The 24,320-nt window shown below is 53.8% G+C and overlaps 8 protein-coding genes across 8 annotated transcripts; 3 read left to right on the top strand and 5 right to left on the bottom strand.

The window, feature by feature from the left end:
- Window positions 1-203: 203 nt before the first annotated feature.
- Window positions 204-1,917, top strand: GCD7 (translation initiation factor eIF2B subunit beta; the record flags this gene model as incomplete). The annotated part of the gene is made up of 6 exons (XM_076677983.1): window positions 204-277; window positions 342-487; window positions 555-1,101; window positions 1,177-1,281; window positions 1,354-1,773; window positions 1,857-1,917. 6 exons carry the CDS (start codon window positions 204-206, stop codon window positions 1,915-1,917), a joined length of 1,353 nt encoding a protein of 450 aa, XP_076534939.1.
- Window positions 1,918-1,988: 71 nt separating this feature from the next.
- JCM15063_001193 (uncharacterized protein) lies at window positions 1,989-3,889 on the bottom strand (the record flags this gene model as incomplete). The annotated part of the gene is made up of 8 exons (XM_076677982.1): window positions 1,989-2,154; window positions 2,232-2,646; window positions 2,716-2,937; window positions 2,998-3,092; window positions 3,156-3,304; window positions 3,373-3,464; window positions 3,533-3,798; window positions 3,858-3,889. The coding sequence occupies 8 exons, from the start codon at window positions 3,887-3,889 to the stop codon at window positions 1,989-1,991; spliced, it is 1,437 nt and encodes a 478-aa protein (XP_076534938.1).
- A 181-nt stretch (window positions 3,890-4,070) lies between these two features.
- JCM15063_001192 (uncharacterized protein) lies at window positions 4,071-5,681 on the top strand (the record flags this gene model as incomplete). The annotated part of the gene is made up of 6 exons (XM_076677981.1): window positions 4,071-4,089; window positions 4,162-4,397; window positions 4,452-4,817; window positions 4,884-5,096; window positions 5,152-5,295; window positions 5,367-5,681. 6 exons carry the CDS (start codon window positions 4,071-4,073, stop codon window positions 5,679-5,681), a joined length of 1,293 nt encoding a protein of 430 aa, XP_076534937.1.
- An 873-nt stretch (window positions 5,682-6,554) lies between these two features.
- Window positions 6,555-9,888, bottom strand: JCM15063_001191 (uncharacterized protein; the record flags this gene model as incomplete). The annotated part of the gene is made up of 14 exons (XM_076677980.1): window positions 6,555-6,895; window positions 6,965-7,022; window positions 7,094-7,312; window positions 7,388-7,407; window positions 7,478-7,678; window positions 7,751-7,777; window positions 7,853-8,432; window positions 8,499-8,531; window positions 8,582-8,773; window positions 8,837-8,902; window positions 8,979-9,216; window positions 9,301-9,394; window positions 9,461-9,518; window positions 9,595-9,888. The coding sequence occupies 14 exons, from the start codon at window positions 9,886-9,888 to the stop codon at window positions 6,555-6,557; spliced, it is 2,421 nt and encodes an 806-aa protein (XP_076534936.1).
- Window positions 9,889-10,374: 486 nt separating this feature from the next.
- JCM15063_001190 (uncharacterized protein) lies at window positions 10,375-14,212 on the top strand (the record flags this gene model as incomplete). The annotated part of the gene is made up of 4 exons (XM_076677979.1): window positions 10,375-10,582; window positions 10,679-11,296; window positions 11,365-11,462; window positions 11,528-14,212. The coding sequence occupies 4 exons, from the start codon at window positions 10,375-10,377 to the stop codon at window positions 14,210-14,212; spliced, it is 3,609 nt and encodes a 1,202-aa protein (XP_076534935.1).
- Window positions 14,213-14,659: 447 nt separating this feature from the next.
- On the bottom strand, window positions 14,660-16,576 carry JCM15063_001189 (F-box protein; the record flags this gene model as incomplete). Its single annotated transcript, XM_076677978.1, has 8 exons — window positions 14,660-15,221; window positions 15,292-15,380; window positions 15,462-15,576; window positions 15,641-15,767; window positions 15,838-16,013; window positions 16,087-16,280; window positions 16,353-16,447; window positions 16,522-16,576. 8 exons carry the CDS (start codon window positions 16,574-16,576, stop codon window positions 14,660-14,662), a joined length of 1,413 nt encoding a protein of 470 aa, XP_076534934.1.
- Window positions 16,577-17,376: 800 nt separating this feature from the next.
- On the bottom strand, window positions 17,377-19,126 carry JCM15063_001188 (F-box protein; the record flags this gene model as incomplete). The annotated part of the gene is made up of 8 exons (XM_076677977.1): window positions 17,377-17,767; window positions 17,835-17,923; window positions 18,005-18,119; window positions 18,194-18,320; window positions 18,390-18,565; window positions 18,639-18,832; window positions 18,903-18,997; window positions 19,072-19,126. The coding sequence occupies 8 exons, from the start codon at window positions 19,124-19,126 to the stop codon at window positions 17,377-17,379; spliced, it is 1,242 nt and encodes a 413-aa protein (XP_076534933.1).
- A 463-nt stretch (window positions 19,127-19,589) lies between these two features.
- MDM1 (Mdm1p) lies at window positions 19,590-24,234 on the bottom strand (the record flags this gene model as incomplete). Its single annotated transcript, XM_076677976.1, has 9 exons — window positions 19,590-19,727; window positions 19,801-19,889; window positions 19,964-20,145; window positions 20,215-20,675; window positions 20,754-22,691; window positions 22,753-22,886; window positions 22,950-23,179; window positions 23,239-23,261; window positions 23,320-24,234. The coding sequence occupies 9 exons, from the start codon at window positions 24,232-24,234 to the stop codon at window positions 19,590-19,592; spliced, it is 4,110 nt and encodes a 1,369-aa protein (XP_076534932.1).
- Window positions 24,235-24,320: the final 86 nt, after the last annotated feature.

Below are 24,320 nucleotides of genomic sequence, written 5' to 3'. Positions count from 1 at the left end.
TCCTGAGCAGTCGGCGTGTGCAGAGTCGAGAGTCGAGAGCGGACATGGATTTCTAGTAGCCTCATCTCTCTCGTCTTGCTACCCGTGTGAATCACAGTCCAGCTTTGCTACGTCGCAATGGTACATACTTCAAGCTCTATGGAGACGAGCCGGACGCGATTCGGCCCGAACTGACTCGTACGCTCTCTCCCGACTGCCAGGCCATGTTGTCTGAAGCCGTGAGCAAGCCCACCATGCACAGGAGGATCGAAGCGCTCGCAGTCAAGCTCCGGCGAAGGTCAGTCGACTTCCTGAGGCTTCTTCAAACCGGTCTTTGCAAGCTAACCGCTCCTCGGGCCCAGGCAACTCGTCGGGTCTCGCGAAGTCGCGCTCGAGGTTGTGCGCTTGCTGCGCGAGGTAGTCGCGAGCGCCAAATTCAACTCCTTTGAACAGCTGACGGCGCACATCGAGGAAGTGGGCAGAGTCCTGCAGGAAGCAGGCCCCAAAGGTGAGCACAGCCGCACCCTGTCGCAACGGCCCCTGTCCCGACTCCTGATATCGGATCGACGCGCTAGAGCTCGTTGTGACCAACATGTGCCGCCGGATCTGCGTTCTCATGCGGGAAGAATACGCGACTGCCCTTTCGAATCACCTCGACACCTCCGATTCCCCCTCGTCTTCGCCCTCGACTCCGCTTGTGCCCCAGACTCCGGCCGTCGCAGGTGTACCAACCGAACCATTTTTTCATCATGACCGAGATTTGCTCGGACAGGCCAAGAGCGGTTCCTTGAGCAGCATGTTTGACTTGCTTGGACATCGGCCAACTCCCGAAGGTGTGCCTCAAGTCACTCCACGCGGTTCCAACTCTCTGGCTTCGACTCCAGCAAACTCGGCACCTCCGTCACCAAAACAGCAGTCACCGTCTTCAAGCCAGATTCTGCAACGACCTTCAGCGTTCTCGCGGCCTTCGCTCGATACCTCGGCCGTGCGGGAAGAAGAATTCTCGAAGCGCAGTTTCCACCTCAAGCCCGTCTTTATCGAGGCGATTCAAGAGTTGATGGACGAGGTGGAGATGACCTATCGCACTGTCGGCGAGCAGTCGATTGATCACATCCATTCTGGGTCAGTTCCTAACATCGCATTCTCGTCGAAATCTCGTTTCGCTGACTTTGTTGGACTGGACGTTGGACTGGACAGAGAGTTCATCTTGACGATTGGACACTCGAGAACTGTCGAAGCTTTCCTCAAACACGCGGCCAGGAAACGCAAGTTCACCGTCATTGTCGCAGAAACTGCTCCCTCGTGAGTATTCCCCCTATTTCTACCTTCCAAGGCCAGATATTTGACTCGAAACATGGTTGGATCACCAAAAAGGTTCTCCGGCCGGGAAACAGCTCTCGCGCTTTCCGCTGCCAACATCCCCACGATCCTGATTCCCGATTCAAACATCTTTGCGCTTCTGCCAAGATGTTCCAAAGTGTTGCTCGGTCCTCACGTCATCCTTGCCGATGGTGCACTGTTATCGATTTCGGGCTCGTTACCCTTGTGCATCGCGGCGAACCGAATGCGAGTACCCGTCGTTGTGGTAGGAGGCATGTTCAAGTTTAGTCCAGTGTACCTAGGAGAAGGAGATTGGGGGATGAGAGACCTCGCGAGTCCGGAACAAGTTTTGAACTCGACCGAACTCGCGTTGAAGGGACAAGTCGAGGATGAACTGGTCGAGGATACCGAAGTGTTGAACCCGTACTACGATGTCGTATCGGCAGAACTGGTCAACCTCTACATCAGCAACTTGTAAGGCCTTTCTTTCCCTTATCTCTGCTGTCACATGACGTCCTGCTGCCTGCTGACCTGGATACGCAATTGGTCGCAAACAGAGGCGGACATCCTTCTTCGTTGTTGTATCGATTACTCAACGACATGTACGGTTCAGCTTAGAGAACTTTGCCCTGCAATCTACACGATACAGCGAAAGCGATTGATAGGATAAGGTAGAGAGAGTGCTGATTTCAAGCTCTAATTTCAATTTCTCCCCTTCCCTTCGTTTTGACACCTTTGTACACATTGTACACCTCGCCTCCCACTTTGAGAGAATTGATCCTCAAGCCAGAGAATCCCGCTGCAGGTGAATCGAACGTGAGCGTGAATGCTGGTGGTTTCCTCGCTTTCTCGGACCTGGAACCCAGGGCGGGGGAAAGACGTTTTGAGTTTTCCGGCACAAACTGTAGAAGGAAAGGCGTGCGAGGACGTACGCGTAGTATTGGCCTGTCAGTTGGGCGGGTCGATCGGTTGATACCAATTCGTCGATCGTCCACACGAGCGTCTGACTCGCTTCTCGACCCCCTTGTCCTCCAGCCGTATTCGTCTCGACATCCCATCGTCCTGCACCCCCTCCGATACTTCTTCCTTCCTCGTCTTTTTTGTAAGCTCCACCTGACGCGGTCGCGGTCAACCCATTCGCTCCCGAAGCGAGCGGGATGCGAACGACGAGGTTCGTAAGCGGACGTGTCGGAGGCGCACGCGAGGTGAGGGTGAGTGAAAATGAGCCTCCAGAAGATCCGAGAGTGACGGAAGACGTGATTGAGAAGGGCAAGAGGGCGAGCGAGAGTGCAGGCGATGTCCGTGGCGGGGTATGGAGGAACGACAAGAGTCGGAATGCTCCATCAGCTGAGGAGTGCGTTGCGCGCGTCAGCTCACACCTGTGTATACTTTGGTTCGCAAGGACAATATACGCACGAGGAACAAACGAAACGATTTTGTCTTTTGCCCATTTCGAGTACCGCACACAGGGATGAAACGCCGGGGCTTCATCGAGTACAGTCGCGTCCGTGAAAGACAAAGTCAGGTCCGGCATCCCCGATAGTCGGGAACGACAGTTCAAGTCTCCATAAACGGAACTGCTGATAGGTTTGCCGTTCGGGTCGAGCGTGAACGAGAGCGTTTCGGTCAAGTCGAGATCTGGGACCACGAGCTCCGGTCAGCCCTACATTTTGGGGTTCGTGTCGGGTGGACACGCACAGATTTCGTTCGAATTGTACTTGATGCCTTGCCGCCGCCATGGCAAGGGCGAGACGAGGAGAGCATTCGCGGTCGATTGCACTGGTACCGCGAGCCTGCAGCATCACAAAAGGCATCAGATCCACATCCGATGGCTGACTGTTGTAGGAGGAATCTACCCTGCAACGGTTGCAGCATTTAGGGCGACTTTCGCAAGCAGTGCTGCGGGTGGGTCGACAAGTTCCCGGAGTTGCGACGCCTGTGAGAGTTGTGGTCGTCCATTCGCGAGCATCTCGTGCAGTAGGGCGAGAACGACATCAAAGTTGTCCTGCGAGAGGAAGCGTATAAAGTCAGGAATCGACCACCGATCGCGAGAGTAGAAGGGTTTCGACACACCTTGAGACTCGCTTCCGAGACAGTGCCGGCAATGTAGCTCTGCAGTACCTCGTGTAGCTCGGACAAGAAGGTGAGGGGAATGACGGGATCGACTACGAGCGAGTTGAGGGGGCGGTCAGTACCGCTACAGTGGTCGCCAGACGGGATCGGAGCAGCTCACTATCTGCCTTGACGGGTGTAATGTAGCGCACGCTACCCCTCACGACCTGACAGACTGCAATGCCGTCCTTGTTGGATGAGCGTGACGGCGCCGAATTCGCCCATGGCTCGTCCTCCTCCCCCTCTGACTCGTCCTGCTGGCGAGCATGTACTTGAGTGTTCCAACTACCAGGCACCCATGTGACTGCATTCGGAGAAGCGATGGCGGCTTCGATTGCGAGATTCGCTCGGAGCGATGAGGGGAACTGAGTGCTCAGGATCCTCCGCCTGTATCGCTGAACCGAATGAGATACAGCATGAGGACCCGAGCCGAGACGCGAACTGACCCAGTATGATCGGTGATCGCGATGCCTTCCATAGCGATGACGGTACGCGTCAAACACGGCCAAAGCACCGTCTCGACGCGTTTCCCGTCTCGACATCGCCTGTCGTCCGCGCCGCACCGCCTACAACGTCACATGCCTCGTGGCGAGGTCTGTCTGTCATGTGAAAGACACTTCAACACTCACCGAGGGTGGAAAGTTCACATCTCGAAGAATATGAAGTGTAACCCGTCCGGTACGTCATCCCGCCATCTTGGACGAATCGGAACAAGCCTGAGCTAACCTGTGGTGGAAATGGACTCCTCAGTACAAGCTCGAAAGAGACGTCTCGAGCGTGAGCGCGAGGACGCTTCGAAGAAGTCTCGAACGGCTTCGACAGCACAAGCTCCGACTCAAAGAGCGGCTTCCCAGTCCCCCGATAATGCAGGTCGACAATCACCGTCACCAGTGCGAGAAGAACCTGTTGCCCCACCGAGTGCGAGGCAATCAGCACCGACCGCGGAGACGTTTAGACTACGACATGAGGTCGCGGATCTTGACCAAGTGAGTCAACGTGCTTTGTAAGATACTCGTATTTGCAACTGACCCATCCAACAGCGTGTTGCGTACGGTGAATCCATCCTCGCAGGTCTCCGCGAGGAACTTGGCGAAGCAAGGAAGCGGCTCTCTTCGGCCCAGTCCTCCGGCAGCACTAGACAATCTGCGTCATTGTCACCGTCAGGGATCCCGGCACCTCGTCTGCAGCAGTCTCGTGAAACGGTGTCCAAGGACCTTGCACGTAGACGCTCGCAGATCAAGTATTTTACTTATTTCGACTGCGCCTCTCTACCGCCTCGCTTGTCCGACTCTATCTTCAGGAATCTCCAAGAAGGAGAAGGGACACAGGCCGAGTTGTACCACAAGATTGTCGGCATTTTTGGTTCGCCTGAGGCGCTTTATGTTGAAAATGATGTTCAGATGCAAGTACGTGCTCGACTGCTTCAAATGTTCTCCAATGCGTCTCGTCTTACGCCTTCATTATCGGTCTAGTTCACCTTTTATCACAATCGAGCCTGTACGAAGGCACTCGAACGCATCAAGAGCTGTTTGCACGACATTCTCCGAATCGATGCCGGAGAAATCAAGCTACGGGAAAAGTCATCAGAGATGCGTCGTTTCATGAAGGACAATAATGAGCTGTATTGGGCATGGGACGATCCGGTGCAAAGATCGGGTTTTCTCGAGTCAGAATTCGTTCTCGAGGTAAGTTGCAAAATCCTTGATGCTCGCTTTGACGCCGCTGACATTAGTCGAGCAGACGTTGAGTGCACTGCTACACGGCCCTCAAAGCGTGCGCCGCGCCAACGCCAAGGAGCGCAGCGCAAGCCAAAGTCATTCTCATTATCGCCAGTGGAAGCCGCGCAAGATCACGGCAAACTTTGTCGCGTTTGGATGCGCTCTCGTGAGTTTTGCGCGTTCTCGACCAGACTTTCTCGACTGCTCACGCTTGACCTTTTTTATGTGCGTCGCAAGCTGTACCATGCGATCCAAGGACATCGTAGGTTCGAACTTGGGGAAACGAAGAAAAAGGGATCGAATCGGTCTAGGTTCAATATCTTTGACAACCTTCGAACGTGCATCGAAAGTAACCCGAGATGGGGCGGACGGCTACTTCGGAATCTCACCGAGGCGCTCATTCCCGACACTGACGAGGACGAGCACGAGGACGAGGAAGAGACGCAGTGCGAAGCGATATTGGAAGAGATGGATATCCGAATGATGATGCAGGAGAAGCAGCTCGTAGACGAAGAGGATGAGAGAGAGGAAGCGGGAGGGGGGACCGCATGACTGGCGCGAGTTGTGTGTGACCCGTCTCGGTTGTATGAGAGCCGTTCAGATGTAAGGAAATGAGCAATTCAACATGTCGACAATATCCACGTTATCACTCTGCGGCCGATTTAGGGACATTGGCGCTCTATCTCATCCCTTCCGACGTCATCTCGTGGGCTCTTCCCGACAAAAGCTATCAAAGTTTGAAGTCGTCTCAGGAACTATGCATTCGAGACGAGTAAAAGCTTTGGGGCCAGATTATTGCGATATTTTCGAAACTCGGAGTTACGGTCTAGCCTTCAATAACACTCGAGCAAGCAGCCATGGATATCGACGAATAAGACGCAAGAAAGGCTTCTTGCCATTGGCGCGATACGTACACCGCACCACAGTCAAGAACACGAATCGTCCCCTCGCACTCGGTAAATCAGTTTCAGTAATTGCATGGCAAGTTTCGTCTGCGAGGAGTAGCATCGAGGTGGACACATGGACCAGAAAGGATACGAAGGACAAAGAAGGTGTTGGAGCGGAAAGACCGAATTGACGCTCGAGAGTCGCTAGCGAGGGAAAGAGAGAATCGACGAAAGTGTTGCGATGCGGTGGATGGATAGTCAAGATGATCAGAATATGGCGAGCAGGAAACTTCCTCAAGAGACATGGGCTGTTTGCGAGAGAGCATCGAATTGGTCTGCAGCAATTTGGGAACTTTGTTGTTCGCAAAGTGATCGGACTTGCGTATGATTTGTCGCAGATTCGAATGTTATGCAGAGAGCGGGGTCAAACTCATCGAGGTTGTCGACACTTGTAAATTCAGCCCACTAGTGAGCGGAAGACCGAGCCGGATTCGTACTTGACGAGGATATGAGTTCATCGAGTCATTCTTTTTCAGCTTTATCCCGCCGAGTCGGCAATAAAGACACGAGAGCTGAATGCATGAAATCGTTCTGTCGCATCGTTGTACTCAATTCGACCCGAACGGTGGAATTGTTGTCTTGACGGAGGCAAAGGTAGCGCTGCGTAAGGCGCGAGGGCAGAAATTGAAGGCAACGAAATCCGACTACGGCGCATAACTGGACGTAGAGGAGGCCACAAGCCGGCGAAGGGCTCGTAGACTGTAGTCTCAGATGGCTCCGTGGGTGAGACGCCGAACGCAATTTTATGCTTCTTTTCCTTTGATTCGACTGTTCTTCCTCTGCGTACGTGATCAGGTCCGACGAGGCGGGCAGTTGCGGCTAGAGTGGAAGAACGGACTCTGCATAAGCGAGAACTGCGGCAAAGAAATCGACAGGTTTCAGACGCACCGAATCGTAAGCCTTTAGGCTCGACAGCATGTTCGAAATGTTTTTGAACTCCTGCGCCCTGCCACGTGCAAGAAGATATAGCGAAACGCTACCATGCCATCAAAATAGAAATGAAAAAGGCTGACTGACCTCCATCACGAGTATGTCCCCGTGTGCGAGTCGTAATTTCAGGATAGCTTTTGACCCCCTTGACTTTGCATTGGTCGCCATGACGTTGGCAGCCAATGCATTGGGTCGAGAGTTTTTGTCCTTTTTCTTCTCTCTCGGCCTGAAGGACATGACAGCGTCGGATCCGAGCGAGATCGAAGCGACAACAGAACCGAGTCCGACCTCTCCATCGTCGTGATACTAGCAGATTTATCGCAAGGTCAAACTCCGGTCGGACCGTCAAGAAATACCTGATGTGTTAGTAAGCTGGCTCACGTTCATCTTGCCACCTTCCACTGAGCAAGAGGAGAGAAACCATCAGCAAGGATCCATATCTCAGATTTGAAAAAACACTAAAAGACCCACTGTAGGCTACGCTCAGGATCTCGTTAAAGATCGTGTCTGCAGCCTTGTCACGGCTGACAACGAGAGGAACGATTCGTTTGAGGAATTCGCAAGCGTCTTGGGCGCAAGGAGCGGCGATGAGAGAATCTGCACTTTCGGGTGCGAACGGGTATGTATCGACAGCGATCGCGTGCAGATACTCTTGACCTCCGTTCCAAGTGACTTGCGCGCGCAAGAAGCCGTGCAAGAATGTCAGGGGTTCCTGCACAGGCTTTGAAAGATCGAAAGGCTCACATTGCTGGCAAAGAAGCGATCCCTGTGCTAGACCACATCCGAAAGAGCCTAGTCAGCCGATGAATGTATGGCCGCAAAGCTTTGTCAAGAGGGCATGCTCACTCCGATGACAGTTGAGAGGATTCCGTTTGAATAGCTGTCCAGCTGCTTTGCCTTGATAATCTTGAAAGAGACGATCAGCCTCGACAAACGCGCACGGGTTGTCAGGCCACAAATGATGAACCTTGGCATCGTTCCCGAGAACGAACGTGTGCCCTTTGTAACCCTCGACAGGTTTGACGAGTGTCTGCTGAACGACTTCAGGCGGATAGCACAAGATGGGGTCGCCGACCTGCTGAGACGCCACAGTCGCTTTGCCCATGTGTTTCGGCTTCAATCTCAGAGTTTGGATCGTGACTTGAACTCCCGTGGCATCTACTCGAGCTCCACATTCGTGACACTTGAGTATCAGCCATTCGCTGCGACTCGAAAGTCTGCCACATTCGGAGCATCCAAACCCTCGCCACGAGGATCGAGAATGATCTCGAATAGCTTGAGAACTCACGAGAGATTGTAACGTGCGGGGCTCGAGAGGTTGAGGGATTAAAGCGTTTTGCATTGGGGAACCGGAAACGGAAGAGAGGTTGAGGATGGAAGGATCGTAGTCGAGTTGGGCAGGCGTAGCCAGTTGACCGTGCTCGAGCTATAGTCACGTATGTCAGACGGTGACTCCGTCACGAAGCGGCCGTAGAAGTAGAGGTAGACTTACGCGGAAGAACCGAGGGCAAGTCTCGTTGTAGCACTGGATCTTGGAGCCATACACGGCACAGTGAGATCGGTCACATTGGTTACAATAGACTTCTTGCCAGTGGACATGCTCATCCAAAGCAGTTGGAGCCGCCATTTGACTGGATCTGAAGCCGCGAGACTCGTTGAGTCGGGAAACGACCGGGAGTGAGGATGAAGAACATGAACTTGCGAGTCTTTGCCAATCACGTCGGCAAACCAAGGTGTTCCCTGAGACTTGACCCATTCGAACCGAACCTGAGCAGCAGATCTTGCACATTAGACGACCTGGCTTTCGATCTTGAATCGGGAAGTACTGACTTTGAATCTGACGAAATATCGATCAATCGGCTCGTTTGGATCGCTGACGACAGGTTCACCTTCAGCCTGAGTGCACGAGAAAGGACCGCAAGATCAGCAAAAACAAGCGCGCGAAGCAGGAGGAGGAGAAAGAAGTCTTTACCCATATGTGAGTGACGAAATACGCTCCCAACACACAGTATCGGACATGACTGGCACCGTCACTGTTGACGCCCATCTCTTTCAATCTCGGAAAGAAACTGTACTGGCTCCCAGCCAGGAGGACCACTGGAACTTTTCTGTCTAGACAGTTTTGGAGAGCTCGCATGCGAACGTTGTTGCGTTCCTGATTTGAATGCAAGACATAGCCAGCTGTCGTCGCATGAGAATTTCCGCCACCGCTGAGACGGCAGCGCACAAGATAATGTTTCAGTTCGTCGAGGTGGAATCCATGACAGCAGAGCGGTCCTATTTTCTCTTCTTACTGACTGATGATGACCCTGCCTCCTTGTACACAGCGATCGTTGACAGAAGGGTATCCATCGAGGAGATATCCGTGACAGCGCTCCTTGCGGTCGTCTGATTGACAGCAAGAGCTTGATCAGTTTCGTTCAACCCGTGAAAGGTTCGAGGGGATGAACGTGCAGTGTCCACCTTGGTAAGACTGGAAATAAGGCAAGCTCTCGCAGAGCTCCTGTCTTCCCTGCAAGATCGGCAGGCAACATGCCGCAAGGATGAGCAGGAGCAATTAAAACGGGTTCGAGCCCAGATGAACTCACGACGGCCCAGATTGGAGGCCTACCATTCTTGCGAATCTTGACGTCGCGTTCAGGGAGAACCCAGCCTTGCTGTGAGAGTAGCGCGGGATCGAGCTCTCTGCCTCTCGTGACCGGTTTAGACACAGGCTTGTTCTCTTTCGAAAGAGCACGCGGCGGGACCTTTGCGGTCGAGCGGATTGTGTCTGGTTCAATGACTGGCAAAGCTTGTTGAGAGATGGATGGCGTCGACAGGTCGACAGCTCGTGCAAACTGGTTGCGGCCCGAAGGTGCCAAGGGAGGCAGTGGTGGCAACATAGACAGGTTCAAGCTGGGTGCTCCCATCTGTTCGCAACGTCGTGCTCGGGGGGAACAAGAGAGACTCGGCTGATCTGGAGGGGCGTCTGTGCTGTCCTCGAGAGTGGTGCTCTTGCGCTTTTTGCGAGGACTTGGCTCACCGTCGAATGATGCTTGCCTCTTCTTGCGGGCCATCTTCATGAGAGGCAAGCCCGCTGTCTCATTGATTGTATGCGACACGAGCGAAGATCGAATCCAGAGCGAGAGCGAGAGGAATCAGGTGGTGGTGGGGAATTGCAAGCGCGACTTGATCCGTGGTCGGTCCTCAGAGTCGATCCTTGTTGCTGCCAGCGTATGTCTGAGGTGATTACCTGCTGCGACGAGGACCTCAAGCTGATCCGATGAGAGAGCTGCTGAGGATGTTTCACGGAAGCTCTCTCTCCCGACCCCCACTGCGCTCTCTCCGTCTCGCTTCCCGTGAGATCGAGTCACGCTCAAGCACCAGGAATGGCGTTCGCGCTGCCCGCTCGATCTTATGCGCCGCCTGCGCTGCCTGCTGCTGCGCGAGTCGGATCAGCACCGCCCACCGCTCCGACTCCCGCTGCAACGTCACCCGCTCCAATGTCAATCCCCGTACCCCCGGGCACCCTGCCACCGGGAACAATCGTCATTGTCGGACAATACAAGGTCGTCGTCGAACGCTTCTTGTCCGAAGGTGAGCCCCGAACATGATCCCGCGTCACCTCCCGTTTCTTGGCCCCCCTCTCGGCTGCTCCCTCAGCTGCTCACTCCTTGATCCTCGTTCTTTCAGGCGGCTTTGCCCATGTCTACCTTGCCACGAGCGAGATTCCACTCCCGGTCGGATCCCCACAGGCTACGACCAAACACGTCCTCAAACGCATGGCCGTACCCGACAAGCGCGGCGTGCAGCAAGTCGGTCAGGAAGTCACCATCATGCGCCAACTGCGCAATCACCCCAAGATCGTCAACATGATCGAAGCGTCGGTCAATGACCTCCCCGGAGGAACCGACGGCTCGAAAGGCTACGAGATTTACATCCTCATGGAGTGGTGTCAGGGCGGTGGCATCATCGACATGATGAACACGCGCCTGCAGAACCGCATGTCGGAACAAGAGATCCTCAAGATTTTCGACGACACGGTCCAAGCCGTCGCCCACATGCACTACCAATCACCTCCGTTGATCCACCGTGACCTCAAGGTCGAGAACATCCTCCTGAGTCCTCCCGGCACTTTCAAGCTGTGTGACTTCGGTTCGACAACGACTCGCCTCACCCGCGACAAGGTACCAACCTCGGTCGAAGCGATCCAAAAGGTCGAGCTCGACATCAACAAGACCACCACGCTGCAGTACCGGGCGCCCGAGCTTGTCGACGTGTGGGCTCGGAAAGGCTACGACGAGAAAATTGGTGTGTTGATGAAATCGCTTCATAGAGCCCTTTGAACCGAGACTGACTCTTTCTCGGGCTCGAACAAGATATTTGGGCATTGGGAGTATTGCTGTACAAGCTCTGTTACTACACTACCCCGTTCGAGGAGAACGGTCCCCTCGCGATCCTCAACGCCCAGTACAAGGTGCGCCCTCCCTCTGTCTGTCCAGGTCGACGTCAGTGGACCTGACTTGGCAGGTCATCTTGCAGTTCTTGCCGTTCCCGGTCTATTCGACTCCTCTGCGGTCCCTCATCAGCTCGATGCTGCAAGAGCGAGCAGAGAGCAGACCCAATATCTATCAGGTGCACGAGATGACGTGCAAGTTGCGAGGAGCTGCCGTCAAATTCGAGAATGTGAGGAGGTTCCCTTCTCTTCCTGGGGACGTCTCAAAGACTCATATACGATATCACATTTGTCAGAAATATCAATCAGCTCCTGCAGCAGCAATCGGCAGTTCAACACAAACGACGCTTCCGTCCATCGTTTCGACACAGGCAGCATCGGCCGCCGGGCCCAACCTTAACCGGTTACCAGGATTGCAAAGCTCGGTCGTCTCGCAAGTCTCTCCCATGCGTCGTGGTCGACCTCAGAAGCTGGAAAGCCCTGCCAGCCGTCCTCCGAACAATGGCTTTGGAGATTCTTTCGACCCCACGACTGCGAAATCTCCGGAACTGCCAGTCGAGACCAAAGTCGAGCTGCCAAGCAATTTCGACATGTTTGAGAATCTAGGTGGGTCCGGAGGCCGAGGAGGTTCAAGTGTAGGCCAGTCTCGTGAGAAAGACGAAGAGGACGAGATGAAAAGGTTTGAATCGACATTCCCCGCCCTATCATTCGACGATGATCTACTGGTTACGCCAGCACCACCAGCAAAGAGCACATCTCCAGTTCCCGCACAAATGTCGAAACCTGCACCGTCACCAAAACCCGTCGGTCTCGATCTCACGGGAGAAGGACCGCCCCTTCCGCGACGACCTCCGTCGTCAAACAAGCTCGTCTCTTCTTCATCTCCGGAACCAGCGACTGAGCGTAACCCGCTCTCACCCGGACTTCCTCTGGCATCGCAAGTGGATTCTTCTGCAACGCAACGACCCCTCTTGGTCGAACGAGGTTCTCAGACCAGTCCTCACCTCCTCGCCAGCTGGAAGAACGGCTCTTCTTCGACCAACAACAACGATTCAACCCCTTCGAAGCCTCAGACGACGGATCCCGCCAACGGTCGCTCCGGTTTGCGACAATCAAGTATCCCAGAATTCGATCTCACGTCTCCTCCACTCGACTCAGCACAACCGTCAAGTTCTCAGGTCCCGAAATCACCTGTGATTGATCTGCTCAACGATGATGATGACGATGATCGAACTCTGTTAGACGGTTTCTACAAACCTGGCATGGTTTCTCCTCTACCACCATCTCCAGCACTTGATCAGCAACCAGTACAACGTTCTCCTTCCACTTCTGCATCTCCGATCCCGCTTCCAAAACCTAGCATGGCAAGTAAACGCATGTCGTTCGTGCCCTCGTCGAATGCCACGGCTTCTATTCAGGACCGCGAAAAGTTTAGGCCGATCCGAAAATCAATCGTTGGAGCAGGAGGAGCACCTACCGCTGGTACCGGTAACGTGGAAGGAATCGCAGGAGAAAGTGCAAAACTAGATGAGGCCACCGAGAAGAAGGAGGAGGTTTCGTCCGTCGAGGACCGATTCCCAGCAGTTTCCGTCACTGCGCCGAGCCCGACAGAATTCAAAAAGAAAAACAACGAATTCGAAGAGGTGATTGAGAGAGACGATCAAGACGATGGAGCCGTTTCGAGCGAGGAAGAATCCACAAAGCCTGTTCCTGTCGCTGGCAAAATTCAGAAACCTTCGTTCTCGGACGACGAAGCGGATGGGTTCGCGCCCTCCCGAACACCGGTTTATCAACCCAAGACGACTAGTTCCGGACCTATTCGACCGCGGTTCGGTCAATTTTCGAACAGTCGATCTTCGATACATTCGACTAGTATGGTCGCTCAAGACAATCGATCTTCGGAATCATTACCAACCAAACTACCCTCACCTTCTTCGGGACTGATCACTCGGTCAGACACCCTGTCGAGTCAAGAAGAAGGTGGAGGTGATATCGATCTGGGACCAGCACTCGCTTCGATTCACAAATTTGCGCCTCGAGGCAATGACCAAGCCACCACCGAGGATTCTCCTCTGCAAGACCAGACAGAAGATTCAGCGAAAAGTTCAACTCTTCCTCCAGTCGCCGCTCCTGCTCCCGAACGAGCCGCAACTCTCCCTCCTCTCAACGATTCGTCGTCGTCGTCGTCAACAGGAGGAGGATTCGTACCGACTCGATCTCTATCGAGTAACCCTCCTCTCGTCGGTTCTCCAAAACCTGTTCGAAAACCTACTGGCATCAATTCACTCGTATCTCGGTACGAAGGGATGGGGACGAGTTTGACCGGTGGACCTCCCCCGATTGGTACGAAACCGAAAGGGTTACGCAAAGACTCGACCGGTTCGAATTCGACTTTGGGAAGGGATCAAGTGAACCCTCAACGACTCCCTTCGAGACAACTTCCCGAGGTGGGTTCACAAGGGGTCGCTGCTACGAGTTCGGAACGACCTCGAGAACCAGGTTTCGTAAGAGTTCCGTTCAAACCGACACCACCTTCTTCAACCACTGCTTCACCTCACAATCGATACTCTCTATCCCTACCTCCGAAAGAAATCAACATGAACGCAAAGAACGGACATGTAGAACCGGTCAGAGGACAGAATGGACAAGAGGAAGAAGAAGAACGTTTCGCGGGAGTACGCAACATGAAGAGTCGATGGGAGAGTATGGGACAAACACCATCGACACAGACAGGGTCGTCTGGGAAACGGAAAAGTTGGGCACAGATCTAATAGGTAGCGAAAACTCCTGACAGTGTTGTTCTTAAGCGAAGGCTCCCTTTACTGTATCTCCTCCTCGAGATACAATCTGTGCTGGAAAAAGAGAGAGAGAGAAGAGGGAAAACCCGGAGGGCAAGAAGCATTTTGACACTGTCGCGCAATTTGCTGATCAAGAGGGAAAATCGTCAGGGCACATCCATTACGATAGTCAGAACAGGGTCAGGTCATGCGTATGCGCCACGTCAACAACCAAAAACAATTCTTCTCATATCGACGGACCGCTAGAGAAAGAAAGAGTTATTTCATCAAGCGTGCAACATCTGGTCAAGCGTTCGATGTTCCACCGTTTCGTGGTCAAGCATTCAGCGATCAAGCGTTCAAGCGTGTTTCTCCAATCTGTCGACCCCTTCTCGTGCCCCCATTCGTACGCAAGGACGACATGTCCTAGCTTCGACCTCCTCAGTATCGACTCTGTCTCCAGGAAGGCTTGTACACATGGGCGCTCCCACTCGAGTAGTACCTGAGAGCTACATCGTTCCTGGATGGACTGTAGCTGGTGCATCTGTCGTACTCATTGTAGCGGGAGCGCTTGTAGCCATGGTAGCGTTGCTCCTCTTCTTCGTACTCGTCGTAGCGGTGGCGGTTGGAGACATGGTGACGTTGCTCCTCTTCTTCGTACTCGTCGTAGCGGTGGCGGTTGGAGACATGGTGACGTTGCTCCTCTTCTTTGTACTCGTCGTAGGGGTGGCGGTTGGAGACATGGTGGCGTTGTTCACCTTCTTCGTACTGGTCGTAGCGGTGGCCGTTGGAGACATGGGGGCGTTGCTCCTCTTTTTCGTACACATCCTCAATCGGAGCGGGACGCATGATTTCGATGAAAGCTTTCAATTGCGGTCCGACCTTGGAAGTCCACATGTGGTCTGAGAGTGGCCTTGCGCTTTTCACCAGCTTGTGCTCTTTGAATTTCTCGGAGTCAAAGTCGCGAAGACTGTAACCGTCGAGGAGAAGGCGACGTGTGATTCTGTCGTAGAGACAGAGGTTTGATCAGTAGGACAACCCTCACGGAACGAGATGAAGGGGCTAGCATTTACTCGGTGAAACGGTCAGAACGGATTTTGTCTTTCCTTGCAGCCTCGCGGTCGGCTACCTTCAAAAGCCATCCTTCCAAAATCATGGTATCCTGGTGAAAGGGGCCATGAACATCCTAAGCTTATTCTTGGGCTCCAAAGCAAGCCCTAAAACCGAAAGGATGCAAGTCTACCTGTTTTTGTAGAGCTTTGATTTTCGCTTGAGCAAAGGACCATTCTTGGAATGCACCTTGAGGCATCTGAAGTTCCGGATTGTCAGGGTTCGAAAAGATTGCACAGGCGTAATCGCTGCGAATCGAATCCGGGCCAAAACATAAATACTACAAAGCGGATGTACAGCAGCAGGACTTACCGGTCGGTCTTGATATCACAAAGCTTGATGTAGTCAGAGACGGGATGGAGAGGTGCGTGTGGCGTCGTCTGAGGGAATCGGGCGTTGAGATCCTCCGAGATTCGGTCCAAGTCGGGCTTGTAATGGCCTGGCGCATAGACAAGACGACGTCAACATTACCGAACGGGACATTCGGGTCAAATGGCTTCTCGACGCACCATTGGCACGCTTGATTTTGAGGAGATATCCAGTGCGTCGAGTCACCTGCAAGGCGTACGGATTGTACATTCTGCAACCGGCTTCCTCCAGGTACACGAGTTTCTTCGTCCTGCAGCTGTAGCAGATTCGCGCTCGGAGGTGAGGGTCGAGTTTGCCGCCGCTCTGATCCTCGCAGCTAGAATGCCGAGCGCGGAAGTCAACTGATCTGATCCTTTAGCGTCAAAAAGTCAAAGCCGCACACGGCTCACAAAAAGCAGTTCTCGGAGAATAAGAGTGCCGCGTATGAGAGATCGTTCATCGGCAAGGCCAGCTCGGCGATCTCGTTGCGCAAGCGCGCCTGTATGAAGAGGGTCGAGGCATTCGGCTGAGTGAGCATGGCGCGGATGCTCCTGCACGACCTCGAGAGCGCGAACAGATCGGCAAAGTCCAGGTACGTGCAAACCTGAACCAGCGAGAGTCAGTCTGGGCAAACTGCAAGCGTAGAGAGGCAACCCAAAGCGGAAGATCGGTTCACCTCCCAGACGACGTCAAGCGGGAGGTTTCCGACAGTTTCCATCGCTTGAGTATCCTCCTTCGTACTCTTTGCGGTGTTGTGATGACTGGAACGCCCTGAGCGAGAAGACGTAGGAGCGAGATCATTAGCGTTCCGAGCGCCGTTACGCGTCATCGATAGCTGAACATACTCTCGTCCGTGGAGTCGCAGTGTTCATCCAGATCTTTGCGCTTCTTGGGAGACATTGATTTGGCTGTCTTGGTGTCGTGCGAAGAGAGGGATCAAGGGCTGAGAGCAACTCCCGCGCGATTATTCCACAATTCGCCTCGCATTTGCTCGCGCTGCGACATATGCTTGACTTCGTCATAAAACTTTAGAGCCAATCTCCAGCTTCTCTTCAGATGCTCGAATGAAGCGTCGACCATGTGCGGTCGATGTATACGCCCGATACGATCGCCATATGATTTCGGTCGTGTCTCAATAGCAGGAGCCTGCTCGTCGCGCTCGCACCGCTCAGTCGCGCGGAAGCCGTTTCGACCTGACTTGACATTGACATTCAGCTATACCTCGCCATAGGCGTGCTCGAAGGGCTTGGTCTCCGAGCTAGACATCGCGTCTACACCCTTTCGCTCGTGCGAGGTCTGTGCGGCCGAAACCTTTCTTGCACCCCTCAAGCATCGCGACTCTGTCCACTTCCTTTGTAGCGAGATCGAGACAAAAGGTGCTCGATGTTAAACGAGGCAAGACGGGACACTCCGAAACTTTGTTTGGCTTCGACGGTGTGACCTCCTCGAGATAATAATCCATGCTGGAAAGAGGCAACGGATAGACGCGCAGTCCTCCTCATATCGACCTGGCTCTAGACCGCTACAGAAAAAGAGAGGTATTTCATCAAGCGTACAACTTCTTGTCAAGCATTCAATGTTCCACCATTTGGTGGCCAAGCATTCAATGATCAAGCGTTCAAGCGTGTTTCTCCAATCTGTTGACCCCTTCTCTTGGCTCCTTTCGTATGCCAGGTCAACTCATCCTAGCTTCGACCTCCTCAGTATAGGATCGGTGTCCAGGAAGTCGTGTACACATGCTCGCTTCCACTGTAGCGGTACCTGAGACCTGCACCTGGCGTGAATGAACTGTAGCTGCTGCTGGGTTTGTCGTACTCCTCCCTGGAAATGTAGTCGTACTCGTCGTAGCGATAGCGGCTGTAGCCATAGTGATTGTAATAGCCATAGTCGCCTTGCGCCTCTTCTTCGTACTCATCCTCACTCGGGTCGAGACGTATGATTTCGATGAGAGCTTTCAATTGAGGTCCGACCTTTGTGGTCCACGCACGGTCCGTGAGAGGCCTTGCGCAGTCGACGAGCTTGTGCTGCTCGAACCTCTGGGACCACAAGTCGTCGCGGCTGTAACCGTCAAGGAGAAGTCGACGTTTGATTCTGTCGTGGAAAAAGAAGCTTGATCAGTAGGATACCTTACAAAAAACGAGATGAAAGGGCTATTTACTCGTTGAAACGGTCAGAACGGACTTTGTCTTTCCTTGCAGCCTCGTCGTCGGCTGCTTTCAGATTCCAGGCTTCCAAAGTCATGATATCCTGGTCAAAGGGGCCATGAACGTCCTCAGCTTATTCTCGGGTTCCAGAACAAGCCCCAAAACCGAAACGATGCAAGTCTACCCGTCTTTTCAGAGCTCTGATTTTCGCTTGAGCAAAGGACCAGTCTTGGAATAGACCTTGAGGCATCTGAAGTTCCGGATTGTGTGGGTTCGAGAAGATTGCACGGGCGTAATCGCTGCGAATCGAATACGGGCCAAAATTTTGTAGTGCAAAAACGATACAACCCGGATGTACAGCAGCAGAACTTACCCGTCAGTCCTGATGTTGCAAAGCTTGGTCCCGTGAGGGGCGGGATAGGGAGGTGCGTGAAGCACCGTCTGAGGGAATCGAGCGTTAAGATCCTCCGAGATCCGCTCCAAGCGGGGCTTGAAACAGCCTGGCGCAATTGACAAATCGACGTCAACAAACGAAAGGGACATCAGCGCCAAATGGCTTCTCGACGCACCATAGCCACGCTCGGGTTTGAAGGTGTATGCAGTGCATCGAGTCAAATGCATTGCGTACGGATTGTACCCTTTGCGATCGGCTTCAGTCAGGTACACAATTTTGTCTTTCTTGCAGCTCGCGCAGATTCGCGTTCGGAGGTGCGGGTCGAGTTTGCCGCCGCTCTTCTTCTTGCAGCTAAAATGCCCCGCGCGGAAGTAAACTGATCCGACCTTTTAGCATCAAAAAGTCAAAGCCGCACACGGCTCACAAGTAGCAGTTCTTGGAAAAGAGGAGTGCCGCGTATGAGAGATCGTCCATCGGCAAGGCAAGCTCGGCGATCTCGTTGCGCAAGCGAGCCGCTTTCAAGAGGCTCGAGGCATTCGGCTGAGTGAGCATGGCGCGGATGCTCCTGCACGACATTGAGAGCGCAAACAGATCGGAAAAATCCAGGTACGTGCAAAGCTGGATCAGCAAGAGTCAGTCTAGGCCAACTGCAAGCATCGAGGCAGCCGGAAGCGAGAGATCGATTCACCTCCCAGACGACGTCAAGCGGGAGGTTCATGACAGGTTTGATCGCTCGAGTTTTTTTCTTCGTACTCTTTGCGGTCTTGCGATGACGGGAACTCCCTGAGCGAGAAGACGTAGGAGCGAGATCATTAGCGTTCCGAGCGCGCTAATGCGTCATCGATAGCTGAACATACTCTCGACCGTGGGGTCGTAGGCTTCCTCCAGCTCTTTGCGCTTCTTGGGAGGCATTGATCTGGCTGTCTTGGCCTCGTGCGAAGAGAGGGATGAAGGGCTGAGAGCAACTCGCGCGCGCGAACATTCCACAATTCGCTTCGCGCCGCAACATATGCTTGCTTGACTTCAGCCTCATAAAATGTTTGGGTTCAACCTTCAGATTCTTGATGTCACTCGAAGACCATGTGCGGTTGGTATACGCTCGCTTCTGTCGCTTCCACCTGTTCCCCTCATGACGCCGGAGCATACGTGACGTTTACCGATCTTCGACGACTAGCACCAGAGGCCAGAAACTCTGTACAGCTGTTGGCAAGGCGGGGCACGCCGAAACTTTGTTTTGCTTTGACGGTGTGACCTCCGCGAGATAACAATCCATGCTGGAGAGAGAGAAAAGAAAATATGGCGTAAAAGTCAACAACAATGTACGACAAACTACGAAGAACTACGGAGCGTGGGTATACACCAAGATAGAAAATGTCTATGAGACAAAGAGGGGTCTGGAAGAGGATGTTTTCGAGGTGGTAGCAGAGGCAGAAGCAGAGGATGCGGGATTGCGAATGTTGATCTCGGGAAACATGACGGCGATGATTTCGTCGACGATCGAGAAAATCAAGTGCTGCAGCAAAGTTCGAAATAGTATAGATCAGCACAGAGTCGGGTCAAGAAATGTAGTCTTAGAGGGAACCCACTTTCAAGAGACGCTTGTTCTGCAAGATGGCAAACAGAGTTCGAGCACCTTGACGTGCATTGTGCCGACCGATTAAGTTGGCCGCGACATCTTTGGGAAGCAAAACCGAAGAAGACGAATGAGTCAGAGAAAACTGGGGTGAAGCCTCGGAACTCCTCTCTCACCGGGCATCAAAGCAGACAGTTTGCGATTCGCCGATTCTTTCGTCGCAAGTTTCTCGGCAGGAGATCGAGGAGGATTTGAAGGTTTAGGTTGACCGTTTGGCCACAAGGCCGACTTGAGCAAGGACACGTATGATACGAGTTGAGGTGGGGCAAGAAGCATTTTGACGCTGTCGCGGAATTTGCTGATCAAGAGTGAAAAACCGTCAGGGCACTTGAGTGAAAAGAGTCACTTGATGGTCAGAAGGACTGACCGTTCGATTGTACCTCCCAAGACTTGTTGCAAAACAATCAAGATCGCTTGTCTTCGCAACCAATTGTTCTTCTCTCTCAGTTCAAACACCGTCACGAAGAGATCACAGATTGGCGCCGTAAAGTACGTCAAGCCTTCTTCTCCTATCCGTGAGGTTTCGTCTGGATTCGCCTTGTCTCCCAAAAAATGCTCGACGAGGTCTTCAGCTTGAATGACGTCCACCGCGGCTTGCTGTGACAGTCGTTCGACAATCGTGTCCATCATTGAAGTCGTCGACGTTCCGAGAACGTCGTCGATTCCAGATGTCACCGAACGATAAAAAGTGCGCATGAAACCGTGGTTGACCGTGAGACCTGCCGGCAATCTTCGAGAAGGATCGGATTTCGGTAGCGAGATCGTCTGTTGTGACAAGAACGCTCGGAGTTCGTGACTTCGACAAACAATCGGAATCTTGATGAGCGCCTGTTTTTTCTCCGAAGAAGGATCTGTCAGTTTTCGATTGCAGTTGCCTTCTGAATCAAAGAGAGGCGGTGATCTAACCTGCAAGTAACGCTCGAGTCCAATCCGTCTCTGTTCAATAAACTCTTTGCTGTACGAAGTGACGATTCGTTTGCCCGGGAAATCGAGGTACCGCGCCGGTACAAACTTGTCCCTCAATTTGGCATACAACGATGCAAACTCGCTGTACCTCCTCGTGACGATCCACCCCGATCTGAACGACCCATCAGGGTTCACTTGATGCACTTCGACGAGGTACAATTGGAAACTTTGTCCGTTCGCTTGACCGACAGTCGTGCCCGGGATCGTGACTCGAGTCCCGTTCGGCGTCAACTTGTTCTCGGCTTCCTGGTTCTCGTACTGATCCTTCTGAAACGTCGCCGCCCTGATTTCTCGCCTAAGACTGTCTTGCGATTTGATCAGAATCTTGAGTTCGGAAACGTTGCCAGTCAATTCAGCTTTTCGAATCAATGCCCCGACCACTGATTCTTGGCTCTTGAGTTTGTCGAGTGAAGCGCCTAGACGTTTGATCTCGTCTGGCAAGTGCAAATCTCCCGGTGCTGCGAGTTGGATCGATTGAGGATCGAATTCAGGTTCGTCGTCTTCGGTGGGTTCGAGATCTTCGAGACTCTCGCCGTCATCAAACACGGCTTTCTGGCGACGGGAAGGAAGCGACTTGGTACTGTTTCCAGATACTTTGCGAACCGGAGGCGGTAGAGGTAGAGGAGGAGGAGAACTCTGTGTTGGGCTCGTGGTGGAACTCGAGATTGAGACGGATTTGGTCGAGAACGAAGATAGGCTTGGATGCCGAGGAGGAGGAAGATTACCCCGGGGTCTCGAGTCTGCAGACGGTGCTTTATCAAGTGGGACATGCCTCGATTGCGAGGTACCGGATTGAGAATTGCTCGTGTTTGTTTCGAGGATCGAGTTGAGCGCGTCTTGAATCGCTTCGATCGTTTCGACCCGAATGTAATCTTCATCAGATTCCGGAGAAGGTGCCGTCGCAGCACTTTTCGTAGTCGTATCCTGCTCGAGGCCGATCTCGTCAAACAGTGGAGAACGGTTTTGAGTTTCAGGCGTTGGCGAAGCCATCAAAAATTCGAGCGAGTCGGAAAGGTTGGTCGCTTTCTTGAGCGCGCCTGAAGAAGACGCAGTTGATTGCAAGGTATCGAGAGAACCAGACGAGGTCTTGCGCGAGGTGAGCGATCCGCTCGGAACGCCTGCATCGGGTTTGCGCGAGGGAGGGAGATCGAAAGTATCTCGAACCGTGATCTGCGGCGGTAGAGTTTCAGTCCGATGAAGACCAGGGCTTTTACTCGCGAGTTGTATTGGAGGGACTGGCGAAGGTGAACGATTTTGGCGTGCGTCATCGCGAACCGGGATCGAGACTGTTGAAGGTTTTGGTCGAACCGGATTCGAAAGGGACCTTCTTCTCGAGACTGACACTGGACCCTCGGAGAGAGCAGTCTCGGTCAACAGTGGGCTCGATGGAGGTTGAAGGTTGGCGACAGCTTTGAAGTAGAGATCGGAAGCGACAAATGCCGGAAAATCCTCGTCGTCCATGCGCTCGAGGACTTCGTTCTGAAGTGCAAACACGGCATGCCTGACCCGCCTCAAGTTCTGCACCGAATGATGTGCAGGCCCTTCAACAAAATCTCGAATCGTCTCAAGATGGGAAACTGTAGACTGGAACGGATCGCGGCGCAGGTAAGATTCCCAAATCAGGCGGAGGTCTTCGGTGGCAATGTCAGACATCGTAGCCGGTACGGACGGCGAATCTCGCGCAGTCGCCTCGACGTGGTCATCGAGCGGATCCTTGAGCCCTTGGACCAGCAACCAGAACTGTACGCGCTCGGATCGTTGACGACGTTCCTCAAACTCCATAAAGTACGACAATGACGTCGGATCGAGCAGAATGTCGCGCAAGCGCAGGCTCGCAACGAGGTCCGGATCTTGAATCGTAGAAGCGTACGCGCGGCGCTGAGCGCGAGAGATCACCAGGTCAGCTGGATCGTGCGACAAAAGCGCGAATGGGACACACAGTCTCGGCGGTGATTCCTCCTAGTTCTTCGATCCTCTTGCCAATCTTGCGTTTCGCCGAGTACAACCGTTCGATAAAGTCGATCCAATGAGATACTTTGACCCACTCGACGACCTCTTCAGGCTGCTTGCCGTCTGTAATCGGTTTCGCCTTCGTGTCAGTACACGCCCAAGTTGTTAGATGAGAGTAGGGCGTGCCTATGAGAATTTTGGCCTTGCGGGTCTGTGCGGTCACGTCGCTTCGGAGCCGTTTCAAATCGGCGAGGTCTCTCGTCTTGCTGATGCCTCTCAACCACGAGTCGAATTGTCTCTGTCCAGTCTTGACCGAGATCGCTTCGGTTTTTCTCGGCTCGTCTTGGGTCCCTCGAGATCCGACTGCAGCAGGGGCTTGTTGGTCGAGGGCTTGGCGGAATTGGTTGACCATTTTTCTATTGATCTAGCTATCAGTATCGAGCAGGAGGAGCCGAGCAACCGGGTCGAGACATACTGATCTCGGATCGCGTTTCCAGCCTGGCAAAGGCAACATCATGAGCTATGTAAAGAGTGCAAGCGCAGGCGGTGGACTCACCTTGTCGTCAATGATACGGTTCCAGAAATCGGGGTCTCCGAGCATGTCGAATATCGGGAGCATGACAGCGCACGCAACAATCTCGCGGACCATGATCGCGACTGCGGGAGAATCCATCTCTCGTTCAGGCAGGACGAGGGGCAAGACTTGACCAAACAGGTGTCGAAGCCAAGCTTCCTCTGCCGGTCTCGAGTTTGGACTCGCAGTGTCGACGGCCGGGTGCAGGGTGCCCGATTTGAGTTCGGACGCGTAGCGCGAGGCGAGAAACAGGTCGAACTGCTCGTCGTCACGCGAGGCGAGTTCAGGTTCGAGATCGTGACGCCCGAGTGCCTGGGCTGCGGCGCGGAACGAGTCGAGGTGGGCGGTCAGGAGCGGGAGGATGCGGCCTACGAGCACGTCGGACCAGTCGACCTGTGCGACTCGGGTTGAGACCGATACGAGCGAGTCGGCAATAGTCTGCTCGACTGCGTTTGGGAACGAGGGAGAATCGGACATTTGTGAGTACCACTTGAGGACAAAGGTGCGGGTAACGAGGGCGAGGAGCTCCTCAACGGCGGCGGCGAGGGCGGGAGGGGCATCAGGGACCAGGTTCGGCCGGTTCGACTGCTCCCACGATGCCTTGGTCTGGGTCATGGCCCATGCAGCTGGGGACGTAAAGTGTAGGCGGACGGGTCCCTGATGTGCTCGGCCGACGCCGGTTCCCCCACTCGGCGCGTCCAACCGCGATTCCTGCCTCTGCTCGCGCATCCACGTGAGGTACAGCGCCACTCCGAGGACCGAGAGTACCGCTGCAGCCATGGCGAGGGGCACGAGGACGAGGTAGTACCGCACTGACGAGGACGAGATCGACACGAGCGCGACCAAGAGCACGAGCGGGAGCGCCCATGACCGTCGATCCGCGTCGCCGGGGGTCATCGTCGCAAGCGAGAAGAGCAGTCAGGACACGTGGGCAAAGGGGCACGCCGCCCCAGCATGAGATGGGTAGATGAGAAAATGCGGTG

This window comes from Sporobolomyces koalae (genome assembly GCF_050403365.1).
Source record: "Sporobolomyces koalae JCM15063 DNA, S_koalae_JCM15063T_v1_ctg11, whole genome shotgun sequence".
NCBI lineage: Eukaryota > Fungi > Basidiomycota > Microbotryomycetes > Sporidiobolales > Sporidiobolaceae > Sporobolomyces > Sporobolomyces koalae.
The sequence above is the reverse complement of the archived record's forward strand: the minus strand, read 5'-3'. Positions and strand labels throughout refer to the sequence as shown.